The sequence below is a fragment of the Netta rufina genome (genome assembly GCF_964035555.1).
Source record: "Netta rufina genome assembly, contig: SCAFFOLD_152, whole genome shotgun sequence".
NCBI classification, from domain to species: domain Eukaryota; kingdom Metazoa; phylum Chordata; class Aves; order Anseriformes; family Anatidae; genus Netta; species Netta rufina.
In genome coordinates, this window is record NW_028168909.1 from 16,648 (window position 1) to 33,956 (window position 17,309).

General features: G+C 65.9%; 3 protein-coding genes across 7 annotated transcripts; 2 read left to right on the forward strand and 1 right to left on the reverse strand.

The window, feature by feature from the left end:
* Positions 1 to 429: 429 nt before the first annotated feature.
* Positions 430 to 3,744, forward strand: CCS (copper chaperone for superoxide dismutase). Of its 2 annotated transcripts, XM_084307102.1 has the most exons (8): positions 430 to 487; positions 959 to 1,031; positions 1,108 to 1,245; positions 1,331 to 1,508; positions 1,844 to 1,904; positions 2,000 to 2,077; positions 2,165 to 2,268; positions 2,342 to 3,744. In XM_084307102.1, exons 1-8 carry the CDS (start codon positions 452 to 454, stop codon positions 2,481 to 2,483), a joined length of 810 nt encoding a protein of 269 aa, XP_084163228.1. In that variant the 5' UTR covers positions 430 to 451; the 3' UTR covers positions 2,484 to 3,744. The 2 variants fall into 2 exon arrangements, with proteins under 2 accessions (XP_084163228.1, XP_084163229.1); XM_084307103.1 differs by lacking the exon at positions 1,331 to 1,508 and having other exon boundaries at positions 431 to 487; positions 959 to 1,245.
* A 79-nt stretch (positions 3,745 to 3,823) lies between these two features.
* Positions 3,824 to 8,886, forward strand: RBM14 (RNA binding motif protein 14). The gene is given in 7 exon segments (XM_084307097.1): positions 3,824 to 4,260; positions 6,488 to 7,518; positions 7,520 to 7,702; positions 7,704 to 7,825; positions 7,827 to 7,956; positions 7,958 to 8,127; positions 8,669 to 8,886. Coding segments are annotated over 7 exon segments (2,190 nt in total). The 5' UTR covers positions 3,824 to 3,914; the 3' UTR covers positions 8,877 to 8,886.
* Positions 8,887 to 10,095: 1,209 nt separating this feature from the next.
* Positions 10,096 to 14,892, reverse strand: LOC311221711 (RNA-binding protein 4-like). Of its 4 annotated transcripts, none has more exons than XM_084307101.1 (4): positions 14,845 to 14,892; positions 14,026 to 14,447; positions 12,114 to 12,811; positions 10,096 to 10,178 (listed from the first exon to the last, which is right to left on the reverse strand). In XM_084307101.1, the coding sequence occupies exons 2-3, from the start codon at positions 14,435 to 14,437 to the stop codon at positions 12,120 to 12,122; spliced, it is 1,104 nt and encodes a 367-aa protein (XP_084163227.1). In that variant the 5' UTR covers positions 14,438 to 14,447; positions 14,845 to 14,892; the 3' UTR covers positions 10,096 to 10,178; positions 12,114 to 12,119. The 4 variants fall into 4 exon arrangements, with proteins under 4 accessions (XP_084163227.1, XP_084163226.1, XP_084163224.1 ...); XM_084307100.1 differs by having other exon boundaries at positions 10,111 to 10,209; XM_084307098.1 differs by lacking the exon at positions 10,096 to 10,178 and adding an exon at positions 11,093 to 11,575.
* Between the last annotated feature and the right edge of the window lie 2,417 nt (positions 14,893 to 17,309).

Sequence of the window (17,309 nt, forward strand, 5' to 3'; positions counted from 1 at the left end):
CGTGGAACCACCCCAAAATCGTCCTGAGACCCCCCAAATCATCCTAGGACCCCCAAATCATCCCGGAACCCCCCAAAATTGCAGGGAATCCCCACCAAAACGTCCTGGACCCCCCCAAATCGTCCCAGAACCCCCCAAATCGCCCTGGGACCCCCCAAAACTGCTCTCCTCCCCCCCAGGGTCCCCCCCCCAGTAACGGGGATCCCCAACCCTGCACGGGCTCGGCCCCCCCCCCCTCCCATGGGCCCCCCCGAACCCCCCCCAGCCCCTCACAAACCCCGGGTCCTCCCCGCGGCCTACAGCGGCCTCCAGAAGCCTGCGGGCGACCCCCCCCCGTTTCCATGGCAACGGCACGCCGGAAGCGGCTCCCGGTCCGGCCCCATCACGGGTCCGGCCCCCGCCGCGGGCGCCGCCGCTTTGGTTCCGGGGGGCCGGGAGCGAGGCCGCGACCATGGCGGCGCCGGGACCCCGCGGGCCCAGCTGCAGGGTGAGGGGGGGGGCCGGGGGGAAAACTGGGGGGTTTTGGGGTGAATAACACCAGCTTTGGGGTTTTGGGGGTGTTGGGTCCCCGCTATAGGGTTTGGGGAGTGCAGAGCCCTAGCTGTGGATGTTTTGGGGTGAAGGGCCCCAGCTTTGGGATTTTGGGGGTGTAGGGCCCCAGCTATGGGATTTTTGGGGTTGAAGAGCCACAGTCGTGGGATTTGGGGCTTGTAGGGTCTGAGCTGTGGGCTTTTGAGGGTGCAAAACCCCAGCTTTGGGACTTTTGGGGTGAAGAGCCCCAGTTTGGGGATTTTGGGGGGTGAATAACCTCACCTATAGGATTTTGGGGCTGTAGCTCCCCAGCTACGGGATTTTGGGGCTACAGAAGTTTCGGGGTGCATAGCCCCGGGGCCGGGGCAACCTTTGGGGCCCCACCACCCTGTACCGATGCTGACCCCACACCCCGTCTCTCCCCCAGCTGGAGTTCGCCGTGCAGATGAGCTGCGAGAGCTGCGCCAGGGCCGTGCAGGCGGCGCTGCGGGGAGCCCCAGGTGAGCCCCACACCCCCAAAACCCCCCCGCGGTGTCCCCGTGGTGTCCCCCCGGTGTCACCGCAGTGTCTCCGCAGGCGTGCGGCTGCTGGAGCTGCGCCTGGAGGCGCAGACGGTGCTGGTGGAGACCGAGCTGGCGGCCGAGCGCGTGCGGGAGCTGCTGGAGGCCTCGGGGCGCCGCGCGGTGCTGAAGGGGATGGGGGGCGCCGAGGAGGGTGAGTACGAACCTTTAGGGGGGGGTGCGGGTCCCAAATTGGGCCGGGGAGGGGGTCCTAAAATAGGCTGGGGGTCCCCCCACAGGCAGCCTGGGGGCGGCGGTGGCGGCGCTGGCCGGTCCCGGCGGGGTGCGGGGTCTGGTGCGGTTCCTGCAGGTGACCCCGCAGCGCTGCCTGGTGGATGGGGCCATCGACGGGCTGCAGCCGGGCCCCCACGGGCTGCACGTGCACGAGTTTGGGGATTTGTCCCACTCCTGCGACAGGTGAGGGGATGAGGAAACCCCGATGGGGATGGGGACACCCCGATGGGGAATGGGGATGTCCTGGTGGGGAATGGGGGCCCCAATGGGAAATAGGGACACGCCAATGGGGAATGGGGATGTCCCGATGGGGAATGGGGACCCCAACGGGGAATGGGGACATCCCAATGGGGAATGGGGATGCCCTGATGGGGAATGGGGACACCCCGACGGGGAATGGGGGTGCCCTAATGGAGAACAGGGACACCCCAGTGGGGAACAGGGACCTCAATGGGGAATGGGAACACCCCAATGGGGGACGGGGACACCCCGACCTCACCCCACGTCCCCCCCCACAGCTGCGGGGATCATTTCAACCCTGATGGGGAGTGCCACGGGGGACCCGAGGACGAGCACCGGGTGAGCCTGCGGGACCCGCGGGACCCCTGGGACCAGTGGATGGGGGGGGGGGGGAGCTTTGGGCTCTCCCCTGACCCCCCCATTCTGCCCCATAGCATGCCGGGGACCTGGGCAACATCTGGGCAGACGCCGATGGCCGGGCCGCCTTCCGCATGGAGGACTCACGCCTGAAGGTGAGGCTATGGGGGGGTCTGGGGGGGCCACCCTGTGCCCCAAATCTTTGGGGGGGGTCCCGAGCCCCTGCTCCGTGTGCCCCCCAGGTCTGGGACATCATCGGGCGCTCGGTGGTGGTGGACGCGGGCGAGGACGACCTGGGCCGGGGCTCCCACCCCCTGTCACGGGTGACGGGGAACTCGGGGCCGAGGTGAGTGATGGGGGGGCTCAAAAAGGGGTGGGGGGACACACGGAGCCCCCTCTCACACCCTGTGCCCCCCCAGGCTGGCCTGCGGCGTGGTGGCGAGGGCGGCCGGGCTCTTCCAGAACCCCAAACGCGTCTGCAGCTGCGACGGGGTCACGCTGTGGGACGAGCGCGACCGAGCTGCCCCCGGATCCCCCCCGACCCCCACCCCTCACCTGTAGGGGCTGCGAGGAATCGGGGGGGGTTTATGAGAAACTGGGGCTGGGGGGGCGTAAAAATATATAATTATAGCATCTGAGGGAAAAACATAGTGCGAAGTTATAGGATAAAGGGTAACTGTGGGATCTGAGGGGAAACCGGAGTGCAAATGTATATAAAAAGTGTAATTATACCACTTGAGGGAAAAACAGAGTGCGGATTTGTATAAAAATTGTGATTATGCGATCTGAGGAGGAACCGAGTGTGAATTTATAGGATAAAGCATAAATACACGATCTGAGGGGAAACTGAGTGAGAATTTTTAGGATGAAGTATAATTATACCATCTGAGGGGAAACCGAGTGAGAATTTATAGGATAAAGTGTAATTATGGTATCTGAGAGGAAACTGGAGTGCAAAATTTATAGGATAAAATACAAATGTGTGATCTGAGGAGAAACCGAGTGCAAATTTATGTGATGTAGTTGTACGATCTGAGGGAAAAGCGGAGGGCAAATTTATATAAAAAATATAATTACAGGATCTGAGGGGAAAGTGAGCGCAAATTTATACGATAAAGTATAAATACGTGATCTGAGGAGAAACCAGCGCACAAGTTTGTATAGAAAAATATAAGATCTGAGGGGAAACCCAGTGTGAAGTTGTATGATAAAGTATAGTTGTGTGGTCTGAGGAGAAACTGTGAATTTATAGGATATTTTTGTACAGTCTGAGGGGAAACGGAGTGAAAATTTGTATTATAAAGCATAATTGTGTGATCTGATGAGAAACTGGAGTGCAAATTTATACAAAAAAATACAAATATACAATCTGAGGAGAAACCGGAGTGCAAACTTCTGTGATAAAGTGTAATTGTGCGATCTGAGGGGAAACTGGAGTGTAAGTTTAGATGAAAAAATACAAATATATGATCTGAGGAGGAACCAGAGTGCCTATTTTTATATAAAAAACAAATATATGATCTGGGGAGTGACCAAAGTGCATATTTTTTATAATCAAGTATAATTATATGATCTGAGGAGAAACCAGAGTGCAAATGTACATAATAAAGTGTAAATATTTATTACAAAATTAAAGATGTGTAATAAAGTGCTTTCTCCGCCCCGCAGCCCTCTCAGGCCCCCTCAGAACCGGGCTCCGCGGCCCCTTTAAGAGGGGGCGTGGCCTAGCGCGACCCCGTCCCCCAACGGCCGCTCTGCCAAATGGGCTCCGCGCTCGTTGGGGAGGGGCGGGGCTGTTGCTAGGCAACTCTCGAGGGTTGAGGCGGGAGCTGCGGGCGCGCATGCGCGGTAAGGTGGGCGGGAAGGCGGCGCGCGTGCGCAGTGCCCGCTCGCCTCTCCCCCTCAGCGCTGAGGTGCGGCCGCCATTTTGTGAGGCCGCCGCGCTCCCGCTCCCCGCTCCCCTCCGCCGCCGCCGCCGCCGCCGCCGCCGCCATGCGTCCCGGCATAAAGCTCTTCGTGGGCAACGTGCCCGAGGAGGCGACGGCGGAGGAGCTGAGCGAGCTGTTCGCCGGCGCCGCCGGGCCCGTGCTGGGCATCGCGCTGATGAAGCAGTTCGCCTTCGTGCACCTCCGCGACGAGGCGGCGGCGGCCCGCGCCATCGCGCAGCTCAACGGCCACCAGCTGCACGGCCGCCGCATCGTGGTGGAGCCCTCGCGGCCGCGGCCCACCAACACCTGCAAGATCTTTGTCGGCAACGTCTCGGCCGCCTGCACCAGCGGCGAGCTCCGCTCGCTCTTCCAGCAGTACGGCACCGTCGTCGAGTGCGACGTGGTCAAAGGTACCGGACCCGCCGCCAACGCTCCCGGGGCCGCTCCCCTCGGCCCTCCCCCCCCGCCTCCTCCGCCGGGGGCCCCCTCTCGCTCCGGCCCCGGCCTGGTGCAGCGCCGGTGACCGTCCTGGGAGCCGCTCCGGCGCCGGTTGTGGCCGGGGCTGCGCCGTTTTCCGACCGGTGCCTTGCGGCTTCTGCCCCCCCACGCTCTCCCCTCCCTTTCCCCGGCCCGTTCTGGCGGCCCCCCCCCCGGTAGAGACCCCCCCCGGTACCGTGCAGTCCCCCCACACCACACGGGGCTCTCCCCCAGCCCTGCTGCAGGGCGCTGGGGTTCATCCCCCCCCTGCTCCCATGGGACGGGGACGCAAAGGGCTGGCCCGGAGCTACGCCTGCTCCTGGAATTTGTCCCCGTTAAGGGCTGGGAGGTGTTTCCCTCCCCCTCCACCACCGCTTTCTCTGCCCAAATCTCCAGCCCGGACGCGGAGGCTGGTTCACAGTGAGCTCGAAACTTTTTGAGGCACGTGGAACGCAAACTTCTGAGGGGCTGCCCTGGCTCGGGGCCCCCGCAGGCTGTTAATTCGGGGGTGCAGCATCAAGGGGGGGGGGGTTGCCTCGCGCCGAGGTCTCTCCACGACCCCCCCTCGCTTGAGAAGGTGCCGGCTGGGGCTGCCCCGCGGCAGGGTGATGCTGTTGCCTCTGCTCTCTCTCGTCCCAGGTCGCAGCCCCACCAGGACGCCCCCCGCCCCGTTGGAGAACGGCGCCGAAACCCACGCCAAACGTTTCTGGCGTCCTTGTGGCCGATTTGGGGGGGGGCTTTGCGGCAGCCCCCAAAGGGGGTGGGCTGCCAGGATGGGTTTGGGGCTTTTCAGGGACTTCTAGGAGCATTTTTAGCACCTTTACAGCAGAATCTGGAAGTGTGCGCAGCGCCTGAGTGCTTCCTGCTGCTGGAAGGAGCCCGGGAGGGGGGGGAGCAGTGGTGTGGAGCAGGGGGAGTGAACGGAGGGGGAGGCTGGGCGAGGTGACGCACACTTTGACCACGTTTTAGCTGGACTTTGAGGCGTTGTTATGGCGTTTGCCCAGCCCTAGTGCCGCATTCAGCGAGCAGTACCTCCGAGCACACTGAGACTTTCGGGGGGGGGCTGCCCTGAGGCTCCCCCCACGGTGCTGCTGGTACAAGGGGGCTCCTGGGGGGTGCCAGCGGCCGCGCCTCAGGCTTGTCACCGTGGGTCACCGCCACGGAGGTGCCTTGACGAGCTCCCAGAGCTGCTGTGAGGTGGGGATCGAGCCCCTCCACGCCTCCTGAGCCCCCATAATGGGCGTCCAGCCCCCAAAAGCGCTCCCTCACGTGCGGCGGGCGGCCGTTGGGCCCGGCTCCAGCCTGCTGGTGTCACAGTGCCACTACCGGGTCTCTGCTGCTTCTCACGCTTCTCTCGGCTCTCGCCTCCGCTCTCGGTTAATGATTCACCTTCCTGCGCTGCTTCTTCTGCTCAGCTCCTCGCTGCCAGGCCTCGGGACGCCTCTAACGCCTCACCGGAACGCGCTGCCCGCGGGCCTCGCTCCCTTCTGGAGCCGAGCCGCTCGGTGCCGCGGCCATTTGCCCCGGCGTCGCTCCTCTCCTCTCCTCTCCCTGCTCTCTTTCTGCTCACTGCCGAGAGGCCTCGTGTGGGCCGAGGACCAGCGCGGAGAGGTCCCGGGGGGGCTCTGACTGCGGCGAGGGGTCGTGCCTCGCACAGAGCGGTGGCCTGCGGCAGGGCACGCTGTGCTGGGGCGAGGGAGGGAGGAAAACAGTGGCAAGAGGAGCAGAAAGCGGGGCCGGGCAGCTCCGCTGCGGTCACGGTGCTAATTTATGGGGTGGGAGCACACTGAGGCCGACCCGAGCTGTCAGCAGCCCGCTGATCTTGGCCAAAAGGGTGGGGAGCAGGGCCTGGGGCGGGCAAAGCCCCGCTTTAACCTGACCCCGCTCCAAGCCTTGGGCTGGAGGCTGCGGTTTCTCCTTCCCTGCAGTCGGGTGGTGGCCCTCGGGGTGCCAGGAGGACGCGCTCGCTCCGCTTGAGCCCGGGGCCCCGTGGGGAGGTTTCGGCGCGAGCGGGGCCACCGCCGGTGTCGGTCGGCCGGGCCGCAGCTCGGCGGGCTGCGCGTAGGGTGGAGCGGGGCCGCGCGCCTCGTTAAGCGTTCGCTCCTGTAACGAAATGTCTTTTCTCCCCCACTGATAACCCTCTGTCTGCTGCTTTATCAGACTATGCATTTGTTCACATGGAGAACGAAGCAGATGCAAAAGTTGCCATCGAAAATCTTAATGGGAAGGAGGTGAAAGGAAGAAGAGTCAATGTGGAGCTCTCCACCAACGTGCAGAAAAAGGGCATGGGCCCGGCCGTGCAGGCCGGCGTCGTGGTGGACAAGAACAAGCGGATAGGCCTGGAGTACAGGGAGAAGTTCCAGCCCAAGATCGAGGGCTTCGAGCAGCGGAGGGTCGCGGACGCCGCCTTCCCCTCGGCCACCGCCGGCTACGCCGCCGCCTCCTCCTCCTCCCTGTACGATTACCAGCAGCGCTTCGGCACCGCCGCCGCCGGCAAGTACGACGGCTTCGACCCGCAGGCGCGGCCCTCCTCCCCCGCCTACTTCGGGCGGGACCGCAGCCCCCTCCGGCGCTCCCCGACCAGAGCCGGCGGCTACTCGGCGGTGACGCTCCCCATGACGGCGCAGCCGGCCGCCTACCGCGCGCAGCCCTCGGCCTCGCTGGGGGCCGCCTACCGCGCCCAGCCTTCGGCCTCGCTGGGCATGGCCTACCGCCCGCAGCCCACCACGGGCCAGGCGGCCGCCTACCGCGCCCAGCCCTCAGCCTCGCTGGGCGGCGCCTACCGCTCCCAGGCCGCCGTGGCCCTGGGCGCCTCGGGCGCGCAGCCCGGCGCCAACTCCCTGGCCTCCTACGGCGCGCAGCCCGCCGCCGCCTCCTACGGCGCGCAGCCCGCCGCCGCCTCCCAGCTCTCCGGCTACAGCGTCCAGTCCACGGCCCTGGCCTCCTCCTACGGGGCGCAGGCCGCCTCCGGCTACTCGGCCACCTACGGCGCCCAGGCCGCCGCCGCCTACGGCGCGCAGCCTGCCGCCGGCCCCACGGTTTCCTATGGCGCCCAGGCCGTGGCCACGCACGTAGCCTCCTACGGCGTGCAGGCCGCCACCGGCCACGCCGCCTCCTACGGCGCGCAGCCCCTCGATGGCCACGCCGCCTCCTACGGCGCCCAGGCCGGCGCCGTGCTCTCGGTCTCCTACCAGCACCCAGGCCGTGGCCGCGCACGCCACGTCCTACGGCGCCCAGCCCATGGCCAGCCATGCCGCCTACGGTGCCCAGCCAGTGGCCAGCCACTCGGCCTACGGCGCGCAGCCGGTGGCCGCGCTCTCGGCCTCCTACGGGGCCCAGCCCACCGCTGGCCACTCGGCCTCCTACGGCGCCCAAGCCCGCTGCCAACCTGCCCGCCTCCTACGGCAGCCAGTCCGCCGCCGCCGCGCTCTCCGCCACCTACGGCGCCCCGGCGGGCTCCTCGCTGGCCGCCTCCTACGGCAGCCAGGCCGCCGCCGCCCTCCTACAAGGCGCAGGCCTCCGCCCCGCTGACGGCGGCCTACCGAGCCCAGGCCTCCAACTCGATGGCGGCCTCCTACCCGGCGCAGCAGGCCTCCTCCGCGTCGCTGGCGGCCGCCTACAGAGCCCAGCCCGGGCAGCGCCTACGACGGGCCGAGCCAGCTGGGCCAGCAGGCGGCCTCCTACTTGGGCCTGTCGCAGGCCGCCGCCGTCGCACCGCCCTACGAGCGCACCCGCCTCTCGCCGCCTCGCAGCGCCGGCTATGACGATCCGTACAAAAAGTCCTCGGCTCTGGCAAAAAGGTACGCAGCTGGGCCAGGGGCGGCGGCTGGCGCGTAGCGGGGGGCCTCTCTCGGCCCCCGGCGCGCCCGCGGAGCTAACAGCCAGGAGCGCAGCGCGGGCGCCGCTCACCCCCCCGCGTAACCCCCTCCCCTCGCTTCTCTGCGCCTGGCTGGGGCTGGGGGTGGGCGCGGGTGGGCTCTCGCCCCCTCTTTGAGGCCCGCGCTGTTCACCCGGGGGCTGCTCTCGGTGTCTGTGAGCGCGCCGGGCCGGTCACCCGTGCCATTGTGCCGGGAGGTGGGCTGTGTCGCTCGGTGCCAGGCACCGCCCGGTGCCTCAGGACCACGGCGGGTTCGCCAAGTGCTTGTTTGCCCCCCAAAATTTGGGGGGAATCGGCTTCGCTTGTTTACCGGGGAGGCTGCAACGGCAAAAAGCTTCGCCCGCCTCCAGTCGGGCGGCGGCAGCGAGCTGCTGCGGGTGCTCCCTGCACCGCGCCAGGATTCGGGGCGCCCTCTGGGCCGCGCCCCGGCGCTTTATTCACGGCCTCTCTCTTCTCTCGACCAGGTACAATTCAGACCGCCGTTTGTCTGACCTCTCAGATTACCGCCGCTTAGCGGACTCGCCGCTCGCGTACCGCCGCTCGCCGACAAAGTCCCCGCTGGATTACCGCCGCCTTCCGGAAGCGCACGCCGATTACGCCCGCTACTCGGGCGGCTACGGCGATTACCTGCCCCCGGCCCGCGTGCACTCGGGCTACCAGCGCCGCCTCTAGGGCCGGCGGGCGTGCGCCGTTCCCTCGGGACGCCTCCCGGGAGCGCCGCCGGGTCGCTCCCTCCCCTCCGCGCCGTCTCCGGTGGCACCGGCGGCGCAGCGCTCGCCGCGGCACCCAGCGTGGTTCGCCTGCTCCCGGGCAGGGACGGTTATTTTTAGCTGCCTTTTATTATCGTTTTTTTTTTCCCCTCTTTGATTTTTTTTCTCCTGTTTTTAGAAGGTTTTGGATTCACGGTTTGAAAACACGTTGTTCTGTGCCTGGGGAAAAGCGCGAGGCGGCCGCGCAGCCCCTCGGCCGTTCCCTGCAGCGCCGTTAGCGTCGTGGCACCGTCTCCTTTGCGCTGCGCGGGGCTCTCTCAGCCATCCCTCACCGCCCGGGCGCGTTTTGTAACCCGAGCGATCGGCACCGCCGAGCGAGGAGCTCTTTCGGCTCCCCCGTCCCCATTTTTTCTTCCCCTCGCCTTTTTTAAAACCCAGGCACGGCGTTGGGCTCGACGCAGCAGCACCGAGTGACGTTTTGTACGACTGTAAATAAAAAGCTGGGCTGTTTTCCGTTTGGAAACCCTTGTCCTCTGTATTTCTTTGCCCAGCCCGGCCGTACGGGGACGTGTTGCAGTGGGGTTTGGGGTCAGACCGCGTCCCGCCGCTCTCCCTGTCCCTGCTAGAGGCAAACCAGCGGGTCTGGGGCCGGAGTGTCGGCCACGCGCAGTTGTTGCACGCGTCTCCTCCCAGAACTGCTCTCTTTTGGGTGGGTGGCAGCAGATTTCTGAAAGAAATCACAAATTCCTGCAAGCAGAGGGATTGGGGTCGCCTCCGAGGACGGGGCAGCGGGGTGGTGGCCTCCTGCTGGGGACGGTTCCCTCGGGGGGTGTTTTGGTCATTCGGGGCGTCCCCCGCTCGTCCTGCTCCTGTTTCAGTGCGGCGCCTGCAGGTTTTCTCTCCGGCCACCGTTCCGTTTCTCTCTCAGCGTTCACTGAGTGAAATCTGACCGGCTCCTCCCGGCGACACTTTGGTTTTAGCGGAGTAGCTCTCGAATGTAATGGGCTCGCTCAGCCCGGGGCGAGTGGCACCGCTCCCTCCGTGTGGCTGAGCCGCTCGCTGGGGCCCTGCCGGGCTCTTCCTTGCTGCTGGAACCATCATTAAAGTTTGTAAAAGCGTTTTGCTGTCCCTTGTCTTCTTGTTTGGGGGGCGGTGGGGACGGCAGCAGGGCGCTGGTGGCCCCTCGCCGCTCGGTTGGGTCTGTCAGAGGGCTGGGACCCCCCTGCACACCGAGATCACGGAGTCAGCGCGGTGAAAACACAGCCTGAGGAAAGAAAAGTGGCCCCAGCCCGCTGCTGGGATGGCAAATCAAGGGAATCGTTAAGCAAATCAAGGGAATCGTTAATTAAGCGGCGCGCTGTGACGGGGCCTAACGCTTCTCCCCTCGTTTTCCAGGCCGCGGCGTCAGCGAGAGGCTCCCGGTACAATAAAGCAGCAGGACCACGGCCGGAGGTGCTGGTAAAAACTTAGCCGAGGGGCAGCGCTGCCGCGAGGAGCAGGAGTTAGAAGAAGATTTGGGAGAGGAGAGGAGGAGGCGAGCGGGTGGAGGCCGTTAGCTGGAGGAGGCAGAGGAATTAAATCTGGAAACGCACCCGGAGCTGCTGCAGGCTTCAGGACGCCAAAAAACACCACAGCCAGGAGCCCAGGGACGAGGCGAGGGGCCCGGACAGCGGCTGCCGGCAAAGCTGCGCCCCAGGCGAGCGTTTAATTAATTAACATCGTTACCTAATGAGCCAGGGAGGGGAGTGGGGGGGAGCTGGGGAGCACAAGGGGCAGCAGCCAGGCAGGGGGTGCGTGGGGGCTCTGTGGGGCCCACCCTGCTGGCAGCAGGGGTTAACGAGCCAGCCTCGTTGGGGTTAATTAGCCCAGCAGCAGGGTCAGGGGGGTGCTGCCAGCGAGGGGAGGCCACAGAACGAGGCCCGGCCTCTCCTGCCCCCCCCCTTTGTTTGCTGCTTTTTGGGGGCAGCTCGGTAAGTCCAGGAGCCCCGGGGGGGGGTGGCTGGAGAAAAACCCCCAGGGACTTGGAGGGGGAAGCGCCCGCACGCCAGACACACGCCCGGGTTTGTTAAAAGAGATTTTATTTCACTGGAAAGGAGGCTAAAGGCCGAGGGGGGGGGGGGGGGGGTGGCGGGTTGTGCCCCACGCCGGTGGCAACGAGCCGGGGGGGGGGGGGGGGCTCGACTCAGCGCTTCTGACTCGGCTCCGTCATTCAGTATTACAAAGTTAAGACTGATTCTCTTTAAAAAATAAGCACGTTAAAAAAAGAAAAAAAAAGAAAAAAAGAAAGAAAAAAAAAAAAAGCTACAGCCCAGGCTGCGGGGGGAAGGGGGGGGGAGCAGGGAAGCAAAGCTCGCGCTACGGCTACGCTCGCGCTAAACCTGAGCCTAGACCAGCTAGGGGCGGCCGGGCTGGAGGGCAGCACGGGGCGGGGAGGGGGGCACGGAGCTAATTGAGAGCAAATCCCGAAAAATCAAAACGTACGAAGGGGGCGGGGAGGGGGTTAAGCTACTCCTGACTACGCTACGAAGAAGCTCGAGCGTCCGTTAGGGACCCGGTTCGTTAGCTGAGGCGGGGCGGGCCTGGAAGCGCGGCACCGTCCGACGCGCGCGGCGCAGCTTTCACCTGCCACGGGACCCCGGCGTCCAGCCGCAAATACCTTACCTGCAAGAGAAAAGCAGAATTCAGCGCCCGCCTGGGAGCCGGGGCCGTGCCGAGCCCCGCGCGGCGCCAGCGGCCTCCTGCAAGCAACCGGAGTCCAGCCGTGAGCCCAGCTCGGCTCTGCCCTCGCCGCGGCAGCGGGAGGCTCCCAGCAGAGCAGGGCACGGTTCTACCGGGAGCCGAGCGGGGAGAGGAGTCTCCCCTCACCGGGTGCCCGGGGGGGTGGATTTGGGGTCCTGCTCCCTGCACCCGGGAGCACTGCGAGGCACTGGCACTCGTCGCGGTGGCTTCCAGAGCCAGCACCCGGGCTTTAACGTCCAGAAAGGGCCCGGCTCGGGTCCTCGTGCCGAATCCTGACCCCTCTACTCAGCTCTACCCGACTCAACCCCAGCTGCAGGTGGGACGCGGGGCGCGGACGCCCGGCCAGCGGCGTCGGGGGGGGGTTAACGGAGCCCGTGCTCCGAGCCGCCGGGGCCCCCACGCAGCCCCCGCGGGCAGCACAAGGACAAGCAGCACGGAGCAGCCCTGCGCAGACGCTCACCTCGGCTCAAAAGGCAGAGTACCGCGCCCTGTCCGCGTACGGGTCGCGCCCGAAGCGCTGCATGTCGTAGAGGGAGGCCCGAGCGACCGACGAGACCGGCGACAGCTGACTACGATCGTAAGTGTACGCCTCTCCGACGGTGGTGGCCGCGGCTGCCGTGCGGCGCAGGGGGCTTCTATCCCGGGTGTAATAGGTGGAGGAGGCCGCCGCCGCCGCGGCGGTGGCGGCGGCGGCGACCGCGGCGGCCGCGCCCGGGGTGGGCAGCAGAGCTCTATCGTAGGGGTCTAGGGTGGTGGGGATGCGACTGGCCATGGCTGTGGTGGCGGCCATGGCCGTGGACTGGACCTGCGAGTACTGGGCGTACTGGGAGTACTGGGCCATGGTCTGCTCTGCATAGGCGTCGTATGCAGAGGCCGTCGCATAGGACCTGACGCGGTAGCGCTTGTAGTAGTCGGCCATCCCGCTGTACGCGTCATCGTAATACATGGTCTCCCCATAGCCCGCGGTGTAGGGAGTGCGCACGGCTCCGTACTGCTCGTTATAGGCCTCGGTAAAGTCAGCCACTTGCCCCGGGCGATCTACCGGACACTCTTTAGACCAGTGCCCTTCCTTCCCGCACCGGTAGCAGCCGCTCTTGTCTCCCATCCCGGGCGCGGTCCTGAGCCGGCTGGTGGACAACTGCACGCGCATCCGCTTGCCTTGAAGAAACAGACGCAAAAGGGAGGCTATAATTCAGGGCCGCACCAAGAGCTCGGTTACAAAGCATGCACAGTAACACCCAGCAGGACACAGCCAGCCCCCCGCGCCGCTCCTTCCGCTCCGCTCCAGGCACCGCCGCCCTGCGCCGACGAGCTCCAGGAGCAGCCGTGCCGCGGGGCGCAGCGAGACGACTTACCGGGGAGGCGCCGCGGTGACACCGGCGAGACGGAGCGCTCGGAGCCACCCGAATCGGGCTGGGACGGGTTCAGGGTGCCGAGCGAGCCCCCAGCGACCTCACCATCCAGCCAAAGTCACATAAAACCAGCTTTCTGCCCCAAAACAGCGTGCTGTCCTGCTGCGGTGACCCCGAGCGGGTCCCGCTGTGCCAGATGGTGGCACCAACCGTGGCGGCAGCAAGGGGGCCCCCCAAAAAGGGGAGGCGGCCGCGGGCCTGTGCCTGAGCAGGGAGCAACCGGGGGCCACGTCCACAAGCAGGGGAACGGGCAGTGCTGCGCGGCCCTGGCTGAAGACAAATTTTGGGGGCAGCGGCAGGGATCGGCAGGACCGAACCAGCCCCACAATGTGTGGGACAGGACGGCGGTGCATCAGGATGACCCGGACACGTCCCCGATGACCCTGAGGATGGGTTTGGGGCCAGCCCGACGGGGATGCGCTCAATTTTGGCCACAAAGGGGGCTCAGCACCGCGGCAGCGCCTCTGCCTGCCCTCCTACCGGGCAGCACCGGCAGCATTGGACCAGAGCCGGGGCTTCGCCATCGGGCTCCTTGGCCACGTTGGGTCAGTCGGAGAAGGATCCCCACAGCCCACCCCAAACACCCCAGGCCCTACGGGGTCGCTGCCGTGACTGACCCTCGGGAAAGAAACAGGCACACCACGTTACGGAGCGCAGGAATGCCAACAAAAACCGCCAACAAAAAAACCCAAAACGCATCTTTCCGCGCTCAACTCAAGCGGAGATGCCTGGAGACGCCTGATGCCCTACGGGAGGCTCTCGGAGCACCGCTGGGGGGATTTGGGTGCTCAAAGCAGCCTCAAGCCCACCGCAGACCTGAGGTCTCGCCAAGCGGAGGCCGTGACACCACCGGCACCGTCCCCACGTCCCCAAACTCCACCGCCCGGGCTCTGAGGGACGTTGACGCAGCGGAGCCGGGGTCCGTCGGCGGAGCCCACCCCCGTCCCACCCCCGTCCCACCTTGGAACTCGGCGTTGTCCAGCCCCCGGATGGCCTCCACCGCGTCCTCCGCCCGCTCCATGTGCACGAAGGCGTAGTCCTTGACGATGTCGCACTCGATGACGGGGCCGTACTCCTCGAACTTGGCGCGCAGCTCCAGGTTGGTGCAGGCCGGGCTGATGTTGCCCACGTGCAGCTTGGTGGAGGCCTTGCTCTTGTTCTTGCTGGCCTCCACGTTGATGCAGACGCCGTGCAGCTTGTGGTGGTGCAGGTTGCGGATGGCGTCCTCGGCCGCCGTGCGGTCCTCGATGTGCACGAAGCCGTAGTTCTTGACGATGTCGCACTCCAGCACCTTGCCGTACTGCTCGAACAGCGCCCGGATCTCCTGCTCCGTCGCCTCCCGCGGCAGGTTGCCGATGAACAGCTTCACCATGGCGCCGGCCCTGCGGGGGGAGCGGGCTCAGCACCCCCGGGACCACCCCGGTGCCCCCCCCATCCTCCCCGGTACCCCGCAGTGCCCCCCCGGTACCCTCCCCATCCCCTCCGGTACCTCCCGGTACCCCCCTCGGTACCCGTCGGTGCCCCCCCGGCACCCCCTATCCCTCCCGGTGCCCCCCCGGTACCCCTCGGTGCCCCCCCGGTACCTCCCGGTACCTCCCGGCACCCCCGTACCCCCCTGGTGTCCCCCTGGCACCCCCCCATCCGCCCCGGTACTCCCCGGTACCCCCCCCGGTACCCCCCCCGGTACCACCCCGGCACCCCCCCGGTGCCCCCCTGGCACCCCCGGGACCCCCCGCCCCCCCCCCCCCGGTGCCCTCCCGGTGCCGGCCCCGCCCCCACCTGCGCCCCCTTCGCCGCTCGCTGCTCGCAAAATGGCGGCGGCTCCGCGCTGCGCCTCCCCCACACCCCCTCCCGGCAGCGCCCCGCCCGCTGATTGGCTGAGGGGGTTGTCCGTCACGGGGAGTGCCCGCCCCCGCGGGGAGTGAGGGGCCAATTGGAAACGGGGGGCGGGGTGAGGGGGAGAGGAGCGGTCCATTGGGAGGCCGCCGGGGGGAGGCGGGGGGAACCATGGGGAGCGGGGAGGGAGGGGGGGATGGAAGGATCCATTGGGGGCTGAGGGGGGGGGATCGGGGGGGATCCATTGGGAGTCCAGGAGGGCTGGAAGGATCCATTGGGAGCCTGCGGGGGGGGGGAGCTGGAAGGATCCATTGGGAGCCCTATGGGGGGCTGGAAGGATCCATTGGGGGCTGATGGGGGGGACTTGGGGGGGATCCATTGGGAGTCCAGGGGCGCTGGAAGGATCCATTGGGAACCCGGTGTGGGGGGGCTGGAACGATCCATTGGGAGCCTGCGGGGGGTGTTGGAGCTGGAAGGATCCATTGGAAGCCCTATGGGGGGGTTGGAAGGATCCATTGGTGACTGATGGAGGGATCTGGAGGGATCCATTGGGAGCCCTAGGGGGGGATTTGGGGGATCCATTGGTGACTCACGGGGGGGATCTGGGGGAACCCACTGGGAGTCCCGCGAGGGGATCTGGGGGGATCCTTTGGGATCTGGTGGGGAGGCTGAAGGGCTCTCAGCCAGGGGGAAGAGAGGGATCCACGGGGACCCTGCCGGGGGAGCGCTGGGGTGATCCACGGGGATCCGATGGGGCCACAACCGCAGCCGCCAGTGCCCGGCTCTGTCGGTCCTCGTCCTCCCCGTCCCCGTCCCCATCCCCATCCCATCCCGACCCCATCTTTGTCCCCAACCCCCTCCCCTCCTCATCACTCCCCATCGCCATCCCGCTCCCATTTCCATCCTCATTTTTATCCCATCCCCATCCCCATCCCGTCCCCATCCCTGTCTCTATCCCATTCCCATCTCCATCCCCATCCTCATCTTATCCCCAAGATCGTCCCCATCCCATCCCCACCCCATCCCCATCTCTATCCCATTCCCACCCTTGTCCCCACCCCCATCCCCATCTCGTCCCCATCCTAATCCCTGTCCCCATCCCAATCCCATCCCCTCCCCTCCCACCCCGTCCCCATCCCCATCACAGTCTGGTGCCCGGGGCTCTCCGGCCTCTTTCTTTTTATTTGGGGGTGGGGGCGGCCGCTTCGAGCGTGGGGACATCACCGGGACGCGGGGGCACGCGGGGACCCCAGGGCGGGGGGGGGGGAAAACCCCCCACCCCCCCCAATGCTGCCCCCAGCCGCGTCCCTCCATCAGCTCGGCCGGTTCGGGGCACCCCCCCTCGACTTGGGGGGACCCTCCCGATTTTTGGGGGACCTCCAGATTTTGGGGGGATCCCCCCTTGATTTTTGCCCCCCCCCCCCGCCTCTACTTGTTCTTCTTGAAGAAGCTGAAGCGTTTCTCCCTCTCCTTCTCCTTCCCCTCGCGGGCCCGCAGCGGGGGGGGGGCCCTCGGTGGGGGCGGGGGGCTGTGCGGGGGGCATGCTCATGGCCCTCGTCATCCCCTTGCCCCCCCCTGCCACCACCGCCGCCCCCCCCGTTTCCCGTGGCCCCCCCGGACCCAGGGCGGCCGCCGCGTGGATCACCCGCAGCCAGGTGCTCATCTCCGCCTGGGGGGGGGCACACAGGGGGGCACCATTACACCCCCGTGGCCCCCCCCCGTTTTACCCCCTCACACCCCATTTTACCCCCTTTTTACCCCCTTTTACCCCCATTTTACCCCGTTTTTACCACCTTTTCCCCCCTTTTCCCCCCTTTTAACCCCATTTTTACCCCATTTTACCCCCTTCCCCCCCCTTCCCCCATTTTACCCCATTTTTCCCACTTTTACCCCCATTTTACCCCCTTTTAACCCATTTTTACCCCATTTTACCCCCTTTCCCCCCCCTTTCCCCCATTTTACCCCATTTTTCCCACTTTTACCCCCATTTTACCCCCTTTTTACCCTTTTTACCCCCTTTTAACCCATTTTACCCCCTTCCCCCCCCTTTCCCCCATTTTACCCCATTTTTCCCACTTTTACCCCCTTTTTACCCCATTTTACCCCCTTTTTACCACATTTTATCCCCATTTTACCCCCTTTTTACCCCATTTTACCCCCCCACACCCCATTTTACCCCTTTTTCCCCCATTTCCCCCCTCTCACCTCATCCTTAGCCTGGAAGAGGTACTCCTTGCCATCGCTCAGCCTTGGGGGGGGGGGGTGCAAAGAGAGAGGGCTCAGCGTGGGGTCCTGCCCCCCCTGGCTCCCCAAAACCCCCTTTAGCCCCTCCCCCGTGCCCCCCCCGTGCCCCCCCCAGGTACCCCAGTTTGAAGACGTGTTTGCGCTTCTTGTAGTCCAGGGCGGGG

Coding starts and splice junctions, on each gene's coding strand:
- CCS (XM_084307102.1), top strand. CDS start 452: ATGGCGGCGCCGGGACCCCGCGGGCCCAGCTGCAGG. Junction 1,905..1,999: donor GACCCGAGGACGAGCACCGG/GTGAGCCTGCGG, acceptor TCTGCCCCATAG/CATGCCGGGGACCTGGGCAA. Junction 2,269..2,341: donor ACGGGGAACTCGGGGCCGAG/GTGAGTGATGGG, acceptor GTGCCCCCCCAG/GCTGGCCTGCGGCGTGGTGG.
- LOC311221711 (XM_084307101.1), bottom strand. CDS start 14,437: ATGGTGAAGCTGTTCATCGGCAACCTGCCGCGGGAGGCGACGGAGCAG. Junction 12,812..14,025: donor GGACAACGCCGAGTTCCAAG/GTGGGACGGGGG, acceptor TGTTTCTTCAAG/GCAAGCGGATGCGCGTGCAG.